This window comes from Mangifera indica, chromosome 6, assembly GCF_011075055.1.
Source record: "Mangifera indica cultivar Alphonso chromosome 6, CATAS_Mindica_2.1, whole genome shotgun sequence".
NCBI classification, from domain to species: domain Eukaryota; kingdom Viridiplantae; phylum Streptophyta; class Magnoliopsida; order Sapindales; family Anacardiaceae; genus Mangifera; species Mangifera indica.
In genome coordinates this window covers 4,456,762-4,473,375 of record NC_058142.1, presented here as the reverse complement: position 1 = coordinate 4,473,375, position 16,614 = coordinate 4,456,762, and the positions used below count along the sequence as shown (strand labels likewise).

General features: G+C 34.1%; 1 protein-coding gene and 1 long non-coding RNA gene across 3 annotated transcripts; one reads left to right on the top strand and one right to left on the bottom strand.

Annotated features, from left to right (window-relative positions):
* Positions 1-3,342: 3,342 nt before the first annotated feature.
* On the top strand, positions 3,343-14,122 carry LOC123218726 (mediator of RNA polymerase II transcription subunit 8). Of its 2 annotated transcripts, none has more exons than XM_044640312.1 (13): positions 3,343-3,601; positions 3,938-4,148; positions 4,583-4,707; positions 6,055-6,179; positions 6,258-6,441; positions 7,377-7,484; positions 7,579-7,646; positions 9,274-9,549; positions 10,548-10,598; positions 11,384-11,593; positions 12,764-12,817; positions 13,590-13,650; positions 13,782-14,122. In XM_044640312.1, exons 2-13 carry the CDS (start codon positions 3,940-3,942, stop codon positions 13,970-13,972), a joined length of 1,662 nt encoding a protein of 553 aa, XP_044496247.1. In that variant the 5' UTR covers positions 3,343-3,601; positions 3,938-3,939; the 3' UTR covers positions 13,973-14,122. The 2 variants fall into 2 exon arrangements, with proteins under 2 accessions (XP_044496247.1, XP_044496246.1); XM_044640311.1 differs by having other exon boundaries at positions 3,349-3,601; positions 10,542-10,598.
* LOC123218727 lies at positions 14,097-15,992 on the bottom strand. The gene is made up of 2 exons (XR_006502732.1): positions 14,901-15,992; positions 14,097-14,393 (listed from the first exon to the last, which is right to left on the bottom strand). It is a non-coding gene; the product is annotated as an uncharacterized LOC123218727 (long non-coding RNA).
* Between the last annotated feature and the right edge of the window lie 622 nt (positions 15,993-16,614).

Genomic DNA, 16,614 nt, shown 5'->3' with positions numbered 1-16,614 from the left:
AATCCAGCTCGATTTGGCAAGTATAACTGATTGGGCCTGAATGGGCTTAAGAGTTGGGTTGTTTGGTACAGCTAGATATTTTAATGAACATTTTTTAAAACACCTCTTTATTTTATTTATTGTCAAGTTTCTGTTCCCACCCAATAGGGATGACAATAGGGAGGGGCGTGGAGGGGATATCAATCCCTGTCTCCGTCCCCATAGGGGATATCAATCCCCGTCCCTGTTACGGGGATAACAAAGAATCTCCGTCCTCTCTCCGCGAAGGAAAATCCCCTTCCCATTCCCTCCCTGTCCCCGCGGGAAAAAATCCCCTCCTCATCCCTGTGGAGAAAAATCCTCTCCCCATACCCGCAAATATAAATTTTAATTCCTTTATGTATTTCAATAAATAAAATTAATCATATTCTCCCAAAATATCACTTGCTACAAAATATTCATTGTTATTTTAGTTCAAATACAAAGTTTTCATAAAATCTAACAATATGCAATAATCAATCTCTTAATTAGTAACTCTTCGTGTATGTGATTTAGGGTAATTTTATAATAACATTAAATTTAACATTTTTCATTCACTTCAATTGATTTTATCAAGTTTACAATTTTTTTTTGTGTAAAACCTAGTGGATTGACTAAGTTTTGAAGTTGAAATATAATTAATTTGGTGCATTTGCATTTTATGATAATGAGATTCTAGGGTTTTTTTAATATATTAGATTAATAATTCAGAAATTAGTAAAAACTGATAATTGATAATTAAAAAATTAGTAAAATTAAAGTTATAGTTTTAATATATCATAATGTAAAAATTTATAGAACTTAATAGTTTAGAAATTATTATATTAATATATTAGATTTAGAGGGTGGGGTGGGGTGGGGTGGGGAGGGGATGGGGCGGGGCGGGGCGGGGCGAGGCAGGGAGGGGAGGGGAGGGGAGGGGAGGGGCGGGGCGGGGACATATGTATCCCCGTCCCTGACCCATCCCGAATTACGAAGATTTTTTTCGTCCCCATCCCTGCCCCTTTCCCCGTTTTTATCGGGGAATCCCCTCCCCGTTAGGGTCAGAGAGGGTCGAGGCCCCTAAAGTCGGGTTCAAATTATCATCCCTACCACCCAAGGTTTGATAAAATGATAATATCCACCTTTCAAGCTTGAAAAAATCATTTCCCCACCAATATATCAAAGTTGATTGTTAGTTTTATCCGATTGTCATACCTATAGGTATGCTATAAAAAGGTTATTTTGATCATTTGTAGCTTTTAAATTAAATTATACATAAATATTGTAGATACAATAAATGGACAACTGCGAATATTACGAGTGCATACTTGTACATACATAGTAAGGTCAAAGTGATTTTTTTCATATGAGTTATGAAATTCCCTAAATGTCAAAGGGTGTATGATTGTGCAAGTGGTGGTGAATACCCTGTATAGTCGATAAGGATTAATAACACCAACTAGTCGTCTTGAATGATTGTGCATGAGGAACATACATGGTCATGCACGAAGTTTGAATTATGGATCACATGTTTCGGAAGATCATAAGACATGATAAGGGTGGACAAAATCGTTCGAATAATTGTGTTATCTGATATTTACATGTGTTGCATATAAATATTATCATGATTACGATATTGAATAGATCATAAATGATTCATACAAAGTCATCGTAGTTATAAGATCAAAAGTGGTTTTTGAGACGACTAAGTGGGGCTAAAGACGTTCCCAAGTTAAAAAAGTAATGCAAGTTTCACATTATCAAAGTTCAGAATCCAAATATGTACTCTCAATTATAAACTCAAAGTAAAATAAATTTAAAATAAAAGGAGAACTAAGTATTCGAGATGTAGATAAAATTCTTTTTATTAAATGTTTTATTACTTATTCCTCTATTTTTACATTTTATAGGTAACAAGTGTAGATAACAGTTGTAATAGGAGGTTAGTGAGCATAGAGCCTACATGAGATGTATTTAGTGAACTCATATGTTATATAACATACACATTCATGGTTGGCATAATTAAGTTTTTATAGATAGCTTTGTTCATTTTCATCAAACAATTTAAATAAAGGGTATTTTTGTAATTTTAAAAGTTAAAGTTTAAATTTTGTATAGGGAAAAGAACTATTTCCCAACAAACTTTTAGGCTATTCTCAAACCTACACCCACAGAAGATGAACCCCTATTCCCACCCATGACTAAACTGTCATCCAAATTTTCAGTTAGGGACAAAGATAAAATCATTATTTTAATAATAAACCTTAAAACTTTAAAATTTCACAATTTTCCCCCTCCAGATTTTAAAAACTAACACCTCAACCCATCCTCAAAGTTCAAAAAGTTTATATTTCACCCTTAGGGTTTGCTTCCTTCTTCGACCATCACCGACGACCGACGTATTCCACCGATCTCCTATCTCCGACTACAAAGGATGATGAAAGATGACCTTTCATCGTCTAGATCTAGACGACAAAACGTCGTCCAAATCTGGAAGAACAACGTCGTCTTTCGTCGTCGTGTCTAGAATACGTGACGAGCGATGAAGGACGACGAAACATTGTACTTCGTCATTTGGGTGGAGCGACGAAGAGACCGTGTGACGAGGAGACGAAGATCTCTTCATCGCACCACCGTCATCGCACTAGAAGAATGAGGAGACTAGAGACGACGTTGAAAAATGAAATTGAAGAATGAAGGTGAAACTGCTATTTTTGAAAGTTACGGGGGTAGTTGTGTTTTGAAAAATATGGAAACCCTAGGTTTGAGGGTGAAAATATTACTTTTTAAAGTTTAAAAACTTTAAGTAAAGGTGAAATATTAGTTTCTAAAACCTAAGAGGGGTGAAAAGTAATAAACTTTATAACTTTTTAATATAAACAGTAAAATGACTATTTTATCTCTTATTTTAACAGAAAAAATTAATAGAAGTTTGTTTATATGTAGGAATAAATGTTTTTCATCTTTCATAGGTGTAGGTTTGAGAATGACCTAAATTTTGGGTGGAAAATAGTCCTTTTCCCCTTTTGTATAAGTTATTTTTCTTGATCCTTAAATCAAGTTTACTTGCATTTCTCTTTGAATTGAAGCACAATATTTCTGGAGAAGATGTTAAATAGAGTTAGAACCAGAATTGATCATTTTAAAGAAGAATGAAATTAAAATCGATGTGAAATACATCAATCATGGGTAAGAACTCCCCTTATAATTTAATAATTTTAAATTAAAAATAAAATAATATTAATTATATGATAATATATATAAATATGTATATACACACTTATATATATAATTATCAAATTGAGTGTGTGTTGTTTCAACGGAGTCCCAGGTGAATTTGGAGATTACAAATATTGGAACCATTTTAATTGATTTCCATTATTATTTTCCCGTATAAATTCATTAACTCAAAAGTGAAAATAGAAAATTATATTACTCAACAACAGAGCAGAATCAAAACAAGTCCGAGTCGTGCAGCGCCAAAATCTCTCAATAAGGCATTTCGGATTTCTTAGTCTGCCGGATTGAATTGTGAAGTCGCTCCCACTAGCATTTTCCAAGACCTTAAACCACAATTTCAATTATCTTGCCATATCTGAGGGTGAGTTTTTCTCTATATTAAAAATTATCTGTTGACTTGAGCAGAAACGGGGGTTTGTGCCTTGTTACTTTTCTGGATAAGATAAAGTGTAGGAGATTTGGCTTCTTGGATTTAAACGAAACAATAGAAGAGGGATCTTATTTATTATTTTAGGTTGTCTCTAAAGAGGGTTTGATTTATTTTGGGAGTAACATGTTTTTTTTTTTTAATGTAACATTGGTTAATTCTAAGGGTTTTGAAGTTTTTGGTGATCATTTTTTTTTTTAAATCGATGTAAAAGTGGTCATGTTTGTGGTTTGCCTACCTAGAAAGTTCTTGACTTTGTTTGAGATGCAGCAATGGCTGCAATGGAGGGAGTGGTGACGCAAGATCAATCCCAGCAACAGGTGCCGGCACAACCAGTAGTAGTGGAGAGGCTGAATCAGGCAGTGGTCATGCAGCTGAATCTTGAAGCTGTTAAAACTCGAGCCATTAGTCTATTCAAGGCCATATCTCGTATCCTTGAAGACTTTGACGCATATTCTCGGACCAACACCACTCCTAAATGGTATTGATAGTATTGCCTTATATGGCTTGTTCGATGCTTTAGATTAGGTTATTAGTAAATGCAATATTACAGCTAGTTAACTGGAAGGTGGAGTTAACCTGAGATTGAAATGTTTAGTATGCACCCTAGGAAATGTTTGCACGATTAATCATTTTTCAGTTGGTCTTAGGATTTGTGTGTCCCAAAATGCTTTTCAGATTAAAAAATATCTGAGAAGCTTCTGGAGTGAGACAACTTCCAGAAATTTCTTCTCAAATCATGTGGCTTTTATGATGTTAGTGTAACAGAACCAAAATATTTACATAGATCTTGTGGATAGAAAATTCTAGGGAAGTTTGAAATAGCAAAATTTCCAAACATGTTAACTGAAGATGGCCATTTTGTTGCTTGCTATTTCTTGAATTAACTGTTCTGACATTTGGGTTGCCTTTCAGGCAAGATATTTTGGGGCAATATTCTATGGTGAACCTTGAGCTTTTCAACATTGTGGATGAGATAAAGAAGGTTTCCAAGGCTTTTGTAGTCCATCCAAAAAATGTTAATGCAGAGAATGCTACAAGTATGGTTATCTTCTTGATATCTTTTGGGCACAATAACTATACATCTTCTGGAAATTAGAAATTATTCCTGCCTTTGCTGGTTCTTAGTTTTGCTGTAGTATGAGGCATTGTTGTCCACTGATGCCTTTCTGGAATACAACTTTCTTTCTCATTCACTAGTTGTATATTGCATACAAATGTACATCTTTGTGAATTGATGCTTAATAATGAACATTCTATATACATGCATGTACTTTGTGAATAGTTTTTGTGTATTGTTAGTTAATCATATTCACTTTGTTTTTATGAAGAAGAAGATAATTGAATATTGCTGTGCTAACTTAATTTCATTAGCAGTTTTCATGGTTATATATTTTTTTTGATGTGTGTATTTTTATGATTGTGACACTCTTTTGTTAGACTTGAAAACTGTACGTAATAGATTTTCTTAAATATGCATTTATTTAATCATGAAGAGCCACCTCATTTGAGTAAAATAGATGAAAGTTGCTAACTGCACTGCATCAGTACGCTGGTCAACACTAATTTTACTATGCTCAGTTGAAAAATTCTCTACACTTAAGATCTGACATGTGATATCAGTTACTTTTATCATGGTTGTTAGCCTTAGAAAATTGCTTCTTGAATTACAGGGCTGACAATACCTCTTTTGGCTTCAGAAGATGTTTATTTTCTTAAGTTAGCCAATATTCTATATTACTTCTTTTCTCCTCCATTTCCATTAGCCACTCATAGGAGGAAAGTTGAGCTTAACAAAATAAAACAGCTTGAAATAGGAAAAAATGAATTTTTTATGCACATATGGAGGTGTTCTATCTTCATAAGATAAAGATAAATTTTGAGTTTATGAAGGCTTTCATGTCTTCCAAATCTAAGGAATACAATTTTTCTTTAGTCATGATGATTAGAGGTGGCTCGTACTTGAACTTCTTATAGGTTTCTATTTATTTTAGTTGAATAGAATTATGTTTAAAGTTTCTGTTGGGGATCTATGTTTTTGGTTAGTAGGTCTTCTTGCTTATTTTATGACCTGATTTTTGTTGCAAAACTTGTTCTTACACTATTTTTAAACCATTAAATGAAAGCACTAGATGGTTGATATTAAATCCAGCAGATGTAATCGTTGAACTTTGGAAAGACATATGCTAGATGCAACTCTAACCTCATGATCTAAAATGGTGTAAGAAGTTTGTGTAGTAATGTTGTTCCATTGATCCTAGCACACATACATTCATATGAAAGCTAAATCTGAAGCAGTTTACTTAATAATATACTGGTGTATGTCATAATTTCCATTTGGGGCATCAAATACATGAATTAACTCAATATATTCCTCATTATGACAGTATTACCTGTTATGTTGTCATCGAAGCTACTGCCAGAGATGGAGATGGATGATAACTCCAAGAGAGAGCAGCTGCTTCTTGGGCTGCAAAACCTGCCAGTACCTTCTCAGATTGAGAAATTGAAGGTGATTTAAAATTTATTTGATAAACATTTATATTTTTTCACGAATTCTTTGCATTTGTTTTACCTTATAGTCTTACAGACTAGGATTGACATGATTGGGGCGGCCTGTGAAAGTGCTGAAAAGGTACTTGCTGATACACGTAAAGCTTATTCTTTGGGTACTCGTCAAGGGCCTCAAAATATTCCAACATTGGACAAGAGCCAGGCTGCAAAAATTCAAGAACAAGAGAACTCACTACGGGCTGCTGTGAATAATGGTGAAGGTGATTCTTCCAGCAATGCATAGATAGACATTAATAAGCCAACAACTCCTCTTCCTCCATTGAGGCTTTTTTTTTTTTTTTTGGTCAATGTTGTTTCTGTCATTTGCACTGAAAGATTACAATTATTTTGCATACACAGCTACTCTTTTACTGTTTCTACTTCACTGTAGGTCTGAATGCTACCCTTATTATAATTATTTTTGTCTTTTAAAATGAAAGCTTTAATGTCCTAAGTCATCTGAGTGGTAATAGAACATCTACTGTGCTATTGAGGTGACATGTAAAAGCTGAAAATTTTGCAGAACCTCCTTTAGAGTTGGAAAAATATTGGGAAAATATATTGAGTTTTGTGCCCATGCAATATGTAAATTTCTGTATGTTTGTTGGCTCACCATGAAATTTTCCATAGAAACACTTTATTTGCGTGTACAATGTGGTGATACCATTAGTGGTTGTAGAGAGAAGTAAAATTTGAAACTGTAAAATTGTCTCATTTTCTCTTCTTCATTGTCAAAAATGATTTTTAAAAAAAAAAATTATTGGCCATCTGATTGCTGACCATCTTTGTAAAGTATCATTCCATTTGTCAGAACTGAGTGAATTGACATTTCTAATCAAATGCTAGTTAATAGACCAATTGATTAGCTGGGCATAATTTTCTGCTGTATCTTGAGCTCATGTTATGCGGTATTCATCAATTAATACAGAATCATAACTTGGGGTTCGTTTGCTAATTCATGCTCACATAATAGTTGCCCAATCAAATTGAATTTTAGGGATAGGTATCTAGTATTATAGTTTTACATCTGTCAAAGCCAGTATCATTGATTCTTAAGTTTAGGCAGATAATTTAAGCTGTGCTATGGGAGCTTATGAGCCTGATACCTGGTAAGCATGCTTATTAATCAATCCTAATGTAATGAATGTGTATGCAGGTCTATGGGTGCCTGGAGACCAGAGGCAGATGACACCTGCCCTTCCAATGCATCTGGTTGATTTGTTGACCACAAGTGATGGAGTGCACAATATTTCTGATACATCTGGTAATTTTTAGTCAGTTGTTATGCTAGCAGAAGTATTCATTTTAATTTAATACAAGATTGTATTCTAATATAGTCATGGAAAATTCTGTTGCAGGTGTGTACATGAAGGGCACTCCACCTTTGTCTTCAAACAACATCATTAGTCAGGGAAATTTGTTACAGGTTACACATTGGCTTTCATTAGTTTTTTTTTTTTTAAATGTTTTGTGTGTTTTCCCATAGGAAGCACGATCATGCTGAATATCGTTTTGTTTGCCTTTTCTGTCCTCTGTTGCTCATATATTACATAACATTTCTTTTGTCAGCAAATGATTTTTTTTTTTTTTTTTGAGAGAAAAATGGCCAAGACTCATTATTACCTCACTTTCTTTCCCATACAAGTTACCGAAAAAGGATGAAGATATTATTTTTTGATAGGAAATTAGAGATGTATATTAATAATTCAGAAGGAAGATACAATTAGGAGAGACTTATTTTTAGCTTCTTCTTCTCATTATTTTTGTGATTGTTGATGCACCTCTTGCCAGATTTCTTAATTTACCAGTGGACAATGTAAAGAATATTTTTGCGTATTTTGTAATTTTGTAGCTTCCCTGTCCAAATTTGATGGGAGAATTGGATGACTTTACTTTTAACATAATAAATACTAGAGGGTTTTTTTGCTTTTTTCAAATTTCAAGCTATGTCCCAGAGGGTACCTTAATATTGCATTATTATTGGTAAATTTTGACTGTTATCCTTTGCAAAAGTAGCCTGACATTTCTTTTATTATGAGTTCTGTCTGTGCAGTCCTTGTTTGTTACTTTAGGCTGTTCCTTGTTGAACACAAGATTTTTGTCTGAGCATGTCTACCCATCATAACCTTCTATTGGACTTATGAAATCATGTTGTTGTTACTTAACAATTGTTTTCATAATTGAGGTTCTACTTGCAGTTTCGTCCTTTGATCTTGCTTTGGCATGCTAGCTTGTGTCGGACTACTGTTTATTGATATTGGAGAGAATTATGATTGTTTTACATAGGATTTGATTCTGCATTATTATCCTAATGATTGGTGCAAAACTGAAGTAGACAAAATTGTGGATGTTGAATGCATGCAAATTATACCATCAAACCAATTAAAATAAATTTTAATATGAGCTTAAGTTAATAATTATATATTTTTTAATGCACAGCTTTATTTAAGATGTGAACATAACAATTCTATTTTAATCACAACATCTGTATTTTATTTTCAGTATTTATCTATATATAGGTCAATGGCAGTATTCATTTAGATATAGTTAATTATAATATTCAACATTTTATGATTTAGATTATTATTTATATAATTAACTTTGAGTCTTGTAAACATTGTACAAATTGTCTCATGGTCTGTCTGTTGATGCCATGCTTGGATTGCACTATAATCCCACCAAACAATACTTTCCATGTTTAGTTCCTTGAGGCTTTAGGACTCAACTTAGTGGTTGGACCTAGCAAATCTTGGCAGATGCATTGGTTCAACTTCTTGAAGTTGATCGGAACCTTGATATGGGTTGAGAACATCCAACCAACATCCTTGGATTGTTTCTGATGTTGACATCATGGGCAATCTGATTCAACTTGTGGCTTTTTATTTTTTATTTGGTTTCTCAAGCTTTCATTGTCTTGAATTGATCTCCTGTAACTATGGATGAGGTCTCTTATGATATATTTCAACTTCTATATCTTGATATTTGAAGTTAAAAGTACTAAATTTTTAAGGTTGCATAAGTTTGTTTCTCCTCTCCTTAAAATTCTTTACCAGGCTTCTGGAGCACAACTCATGGGTAGACCTGCTGCATCACCATCTGGTCCTACCAGTGCTACTTCATTTGATAACACCACTGCATCTCCACTGCAATATGCAAACTCGCCTAGGTCTGGCCCAAACATGATGAATACACCATCCCCTCAGCAACAAACCCAGCAGCAACAGCAACAGCAGCAGCAGCAAAGGCAGAAACTGATGCAGTTGCCCCCACACCAACAACAACTTATTGCTCAGCAACCATTCAGGCAATCTTCAATGCAACTGGGACAGGTTTGGTTTGCTAACATCTGATAGTAATTGGAATAATTATATAATTGTTGGTTTACCTTTTAAATGGTTCAAGTATCTATTAAATTTAATTTAAGTGTCCCATCTTGCATCAGAAGTAGATAATTGTATTGCATCTTGTACATGGACTTTCTGCATGTGTTTAGGTTTTGAATTTGCACTGTGGCAAGAACCTTGATTCTGGTCAGACTCAGAATTTTGGAGATTTTAGTTTTGTTTTTATTTTGATTTTCTAAAAATTGTTCTGAGTTCATAGGAATATTTTGTATTGAAAATTCAAAGATTTTTTTTTTTCCCCAATGAGAAACTATAAATTTTTTATTAAATTAGTAAAAGGTGAGAAGATACATTTTGGACCAAGTGTTCACATAGAATCAAAATACTAGTAGAGGGAAACCAAATCTATACACTTGATTGTAGTGAGCAATCACCCCTCCTCTATGCAAAATAGATCAAATTGTATATTAAAACCTTATGAAATGGCTTACTTTTGTAATAAACTGGAAATGTCTTTGAAATTCAAATGCTTACTTTGCAGACTAGTGATTTCTTAAGCTTGCTTTATCTATGTGTTTATTCTGCCTCCTATATATATGAACTTTGGCCTCAAGGACACAAAGTTTTGCTACACTTGGTGGAAGTGAGACCTTTTTGCTCTCTAAATTTAAAATCTCCTGAAATTATACAAGAGAGCTTGTTATTTCATGGAAGACACTGATCTTAAATAGTTTGTTGTGATTTTATTTGCTTGTGTGCATGGGATCACTTGTGAGTCTCAACTTCGAAATTGTCTGTTCCATTGCGTAGAACCAAACTCCTTAACCTTTCCTCCAAAGTTTGCTTAAACATTCCTATCTTTTATGATATGAACCAGTTGCATAGGTTAATTTTCTTATGTTGTACATGCTCTTTTTTTTTGTGTGTGTGTTCAGCCATTTTGACATTTTACATTGAACTGTTATATTCTTGTCCAGAACCAGTTGACACAGCTACATGATTTGCAAGGCCAGTCACAACAAAAGTTTCAACAGGTAATGTACTATATAGCTTGTTCAAGTTTTGAATTTTTCCATCCTTTTTTCTCTCTTCTATCACTTTTGCAAACATGATAATGAAAATAATAATATGCAAGTGTTTGGGAGTAATTGTACTTGGTAAAAATGTGCAAATTTAAAGTTGGTCACACACATTTTCTTGAACTAGCTATATCTAACAGGCCTACTAATAATCATTACTGATTTTGTTGAAACTTTTATTGTAATTCAACCTAAAACTAATAATTATGTGTATAGTTTACTGAAACAAAAGTTTTTGTTTTGAATAATTTCTTCCACACATTTTATTCATTCATCAAGGGAATTTATACAAAGATGTCATACACATTTAAGGAAATGCAATCTACCCAAAAGGAAATAAATCAAAGAAAGAAGGAAATACAGTATTACAATAATTCTGTTCCTGGTCTGCTTGACTTAATATATACTTTCTAAACTTGAAATGAATCTTATCTACTAATGGTTACTAATATTTGGGGAAACCATAAAAAGAGCTTCAATTCTGTTAGTAGAATGCAGCATCTATAATGATTTTGGTTCAAGGATCTGTCAAGGGAATTCTGAATAAGTTTCCTTTATACATGTAGTGATCTTAGTCTCTTCAGTCTATCCTATGCAATCAGAAAAAGAGTGACACTGATGCCACTGCTAGAGAATTCATGTTTCTCTTTCTGGGGCTTAATTCTGGGTCTTTCATTGACTAAGAAGTTACAAGTTTGTGCATGATTAAGTAATTATACTTGTGTTTCATGTTCTACCAGTTACATGGCCAACATCAGATGCAATTTTCTCAGCCAATGGGACACCAACAGTTTCAAGGCAGGCAGCTGCCATCTGGACACGTTCAGCACGGGATTGGTCAGAGCCAACTTGGCCAAGGAAATCAGTTGAATCGACATTTAAGCCAGTTTTCTGGTCCTGCTAATAGTGCATTGTTTAATGCTGCTCAGGGGTCACCAAATACTCAGATGGTAAGATTTTTGTTCTCTACTTTCTAATCAATAGCAAAGAGTTAGGTAGGACAGACCAAATGTAGTGATTTAAATTTGTGTTGCTGGTGATAAGACCGTTTTGTTTTATCTTGCAACTAGTGTATGCTTTCGAGCTGTAGCAATCCTGGACTTTCTTTTAGTTTCCATAACTAAGATCTCATAACTTTTTTCTCTTGATAGTATATATTATTTTCTGCATTCTCGTGTTTGTAAGCTGTGAGTTGTGTGATTCTTCTACCATGGTTGCTTCATTGAGGATTTATTGGGTATATTACTTGGTATCATTTTATTTTTCATGCCTCTCCTTTATATGGAAGCTATACTAATCTCGTAATTAAAAAAAATTGACATTTTCTGATAAGTTTTGTACTGGACATTAAATTTCTTGCAGGACACTTATTTTTTAGCTGTTTTTTTTTTTTTCAAATGTAAATTCATTATATTGTGCAAGTCCAATGATTTGTGTGATTTTGGGTTTGGTATAAGATGTGGAGTCTTATAGCATAACTTTCTTGGTTCAGTTTTGACTGGGAAATTCTGAAGCATTGTTTATCTATAGGTCATGGTTATGCACCTTTCAATTCTTTTTCTGAAGGGCTACTCTTTTCTGAAAAATTTCTTGTTCAATTGTACAAACAACTGTCATGGGCTATTTGTTCTCTTTCCATATTTGATCTGGGGTTTAATTTTTATGAAAGTTAATAATACATAAAAGCATACTCTTACAAAATGTTTGAGTTGCACAATCATTACATGATATCTGAATGGTTAAAGTAGCAGGTATTGGCTAATTTTCTGGATTTATCACAATCTAGATTTGTTGAGAATAAGTATTAAATTTTACTTCTCATGATGGACCTTTTAATAGTTGAAGTTGCCTTCATGCTCTACTACTGTAACAGGAATCTTATCACTTGAGCTTAAGTTTTCTTTTTCTCATTAACTAAATATTCAAAATTTGCTATACCATTCAGTTTCTTACTGAATATTTATTCAGCTTGTTGATTCATTAGTATTCATTATCTAGTCTGCAGATGTGTTCTTGTTTTGCATATTGTTCTAATGGTTTTCCGGTGTTTATGTTTCTTTCATTTTCTTATGGTTATTCTCCTTTTATTGTTGTCATTAATATTACTTCTCTTATTTTAGATACCCAATATGTCAGCCACCATGCCTTCCCAATCGCATCTTTCACGGATTCAGGTCAGTTATGCCAATTTTATTAGTGAAATTAGTGAAATCTCTTATTGCAATCAAATTCAGAGAACAATCAGATTCCCACTTAGGGCATAACTCAAAAGAAAATTTCCATTAAATAGTAATGTTTACGGATCGAAGGTTAGCATCACTAATAATATCTTATTTGTAGGTGTTATCTAATCATCTGATTGAAAATTTTTGAATATGTTGTAATGACTACTGTTCACTATTCAACGCTTAATCCTCTTTAATAGTGGTAAACAAGATTAAACTTATATACAATGGTTGTTGCGCTTGGAGACTAATTTATTACAGATAATTGGTTTGTTTGTTACAATTGTGGAGCCACCTCACTTTCTTCTTTACATGATTGGTTATCTGGTTCCTGACAGAAGAATTTGCCTCTAAAGTCTAAGAGAAACATATTAATGATTTTATGTTTATTTTGTTTGGTAAGTATGGCTAAGCAATGGTCCTACAGTTTTAGTTGTCATCTTGTTTGTTGTGCAAAATTGCTTTACACTATAATATCATTCCTTATATTTGGAACTCTTTGATTTGCTGCAACCTGGAAAGTGAGACCAGTCATCAGTCATTGCATAGCCATCTTCAAGGTCATCGGTCTACATATATATATCCCCTTATTTGATTTTGCATTACCTGTTGCACATAGGCAAAATTATAGCTGGCTACTTTGGTTTTCCTAGGTAAGACTCTTGAAAGAACAACTTATTGCTTGCTTGATTCATTCTCTTTTATTCAAACTCTGATGCAGTATGGATTAGCTGGTAACAATCCCCAAAGAAGTCATGCTCCCCAAATGTTGAATGATCAGAGTATGATATATGCCCCTAAACTTAAATTTTCTCTGTAATTCTCTTGAAAAATGGGAAAACTTATGCTTCTTCTATTTATTTTCATAAAGACTACTTCTGAGGTTAAACTCATTTTGGCTTTTTGCATGCAGTGTTTAATATGGGACCGACCAACCCGGGTGGTATGATGCCTATGCAGCAGCAGCAGCAACAGCAGCAACAAGGTGCATTTGGGAATATGGCTCCAAACGCTCAGAATATGCAGTCAAACATGGTAGCACTTCAGAATGCCCAACAAAACCATCCCAACTTTACACAACAGAGACAGCAAAATCAGCAGTAAGGTAGTTTTATTTACTGGTAGTTTTGTGTTGTATACAACCACCATAGGTTGTTCCGCAAATCAAATCTTCAGGAATTATATGGGGTTGTGACTTTCATGTGCATGTCATTGAACTTTGCCAGAATATAGAATATTAGAAAATTTTCAAGAGTATTGTTGCAATGTTTCAATCATACATGTGTACCGTCCGTATTCTAGTTAGTACAATCATGTAACAACTGCAAAGCCCTGCACAAATGAATCATCTAACTATTGAGAATTAAATATTATAAGAAATTTGTCCTCTGATTGTAGAGGAATAACTGTGGAAATGGCTGTTTAACTCTGTTTTCATTCGCTGTGCCTCTTGATGAATCTTCGATCAAGGATTTGGGAAGACCAAGAAAAGCAGCTGCAGCATGTTACTACAAACCAACCTAACCTGTGTTTTCATGACCATAAAATTTACTCTAGAGTTACTATCATTTAAAAAAAAAAAGGAGATACAGATTCCTTTATTGGATTTCTTTTTGCAAAAAGACCACATAAACCTTAAATTTTGCAGTATCAAATGTAAGGTTGGTAACACATTGAATGGTGGATGTGCCAGTTCAGATTTCAATGGCTTTGACTGGTTGTTAAGGTGGGTTTGGATTTGAAAATAAAAATGGTGTCTTCAAGATGAAGAATGAAACAAAAAAATACCAGTCGAGCGATTTTTGGAAAGTTGAGTTGGAAAGGAAGAGGGGTTTTCTGGGTTGAAGAAAGGCACAACTTGAATTACTCCCAAGTTTCAATATGACACTCTGCAGCAAACAAAGTTCTTATTTTCCAAAATTACAAACTTAATTAACCATGAAACTTAACTTCAGAAATGATCTAATTGTGCTATTCATTTTTTGATAGAGATCCCAATAAATGTAAAAGAAGAAATATATGGAGAACTTACAATTCTTTAAGGCAGGAATTGAAATCACCACTGGATACTTGATCCGGAGCTCTTCTATCCAAAGAAAATGCGGATGGTGGTAGGGAAATGGGCAAGCTTTCAAGCAAGAAGGGGAGATTATCAGCAGAGCCATGGCCGGAAGCAGGTGGTGAAAAGGGCGGCGAAGGTGACGGAGATGATGAAAACGAGTACCTTTGGTTGCCGGGTCCAACGCTTATGGGAAGAGGAGACGGTGGAGTTGGAGGAGATGATGACGGAGAAATATATCCCTTATATTTTCTCAAATGATATTCCTCTAATTCTTCCATGAAAAGATTGAAGATTGTGCTAATTTTTTTTTTTCTCTCTTTTGTGTTTGGGATTCTTGGCGGCGCATGTAATTTTAATTTCCCGGGAGTTTTTTATTTGAATTACCGGTAAAACCTAACGGTCTTTGGCCAACCTACTGGCCATGCTGCACATTTTTCTTGCTATTTTATTTCATAAGCAGAGTTAAAAGGACAGAGCAAATTCAAGCCGCACCGTTTACTTGACTACCACGACCGCTACTTTGAAACATAGAGCATTCAGAAACTTTGTGGAAGCTGCAATTTTGGAGGGATGATGAATATATGGGCATTTTCCATCGTCGTTGCTGCATTTTCCAAATCTTGTAAAAAACTGACACTACTTCCGCTTTCTAGCTAACCGCAATCTGGCTGTGCTCACTTGCCAGAACACGAGTTCGTTTCTTTGGATCTCTAATAAGCTTAACCCGGTTGCCATTGCCAATTAGAATATTTCTGCAAAAATTGGATATATTGCCAATTACTTAGGCGAGGCAGATGAACAAATTTTCGCAATGGCTGCAGTTGGAGAACTGATTGATAAGCACAAGAGGTTGAAAAAAAGCATTTGGATTTTCCAAGAATCCAATCGATAAGCCTGCAGTGGTCGTAATTTGGGATTAAGGAAGAAGAGATTGACTAATGTAGAACTGTCAAAGGGCTTGCAGTCCAACCCTCCTCGGAACGAGAAAAAAGGGGTCGTGTCAGATTCGCATACTTACTGAGTTATGCGCCAAGCTGTGAGATAAGGTTTGTAGGCTGACTCGGCATGACCTATTAAAAATATTAAAAAGTTATTTTGAGAAAATTAATTAATTAAATATATTAAAAATTATAAATTAGTGAACTGACCTGACCAAATATAAGCCAATGGGCCACCGTGTTTTTCTCAAGTCTCGTGAGGATCAACTCAATCCAATTCACTAACACAATAAAACAGTCTCGCTGGAAAACGTAGATCATAGTTGACACCAAAAGAATCTTGTCACGCTTGAGAAGAAACATAAAAAAAAAACCCATCATGCTAAAAGTACGCGACAACACACCAAGGGAGAGAGAGGAGGAAGAGAGGCCATAAAATCGTGTCACAATCATGCCAAAAGAGGGTAAATCATTGGAGATGAATGCTAGATTAACAATGACTTGATCTCAGGTAAAAGGTCACCAAAGATGGAGGAAGGAGGTCGTTGGAAGAAGGCCATCAGACAAAACTAAATTGGGGGTTAAATGATAGTTTCAAAAAATCTAAATATGATTAAATAGAGAAACTTAAAAAAAATAAAACCTTATAAAGTTTTTTAAAATTAAAAAATATGAGATAAAGGAAAATTATTAATTTTTAAAACTAAAGTAAAAAAAGAGATAAAATTTTTATTTTTTTAATATTA

What these genes read in the sequence shown, in the direction of transcription:
- LOC123218726 (XM_044640311.1), top strand. Translation starts at nt 3,940, where the DNA reads ATGGCTGCAATGGAGGGAGTGGTGACGCAAGATCAATCCCAGCAACAG. An exon ending in ACCAACACCACTCCTAAATG is followed by an intron (nt 4,149 to 4,582) that starts GTATTGATAGTA and finishes GTTGCCTTTCAG; the next exon opens with GCAAGATATTTTGGGGCAAT. An exon ending in TGCTGTGAATAATGGTGAAG is followed by an intron (nt 6,442 to 7,376) that starts GTGATTCTTCCA and finishes ATGTGTATGCAG; the next exon opens with GTCTATGGGTGCCTGGAGAC.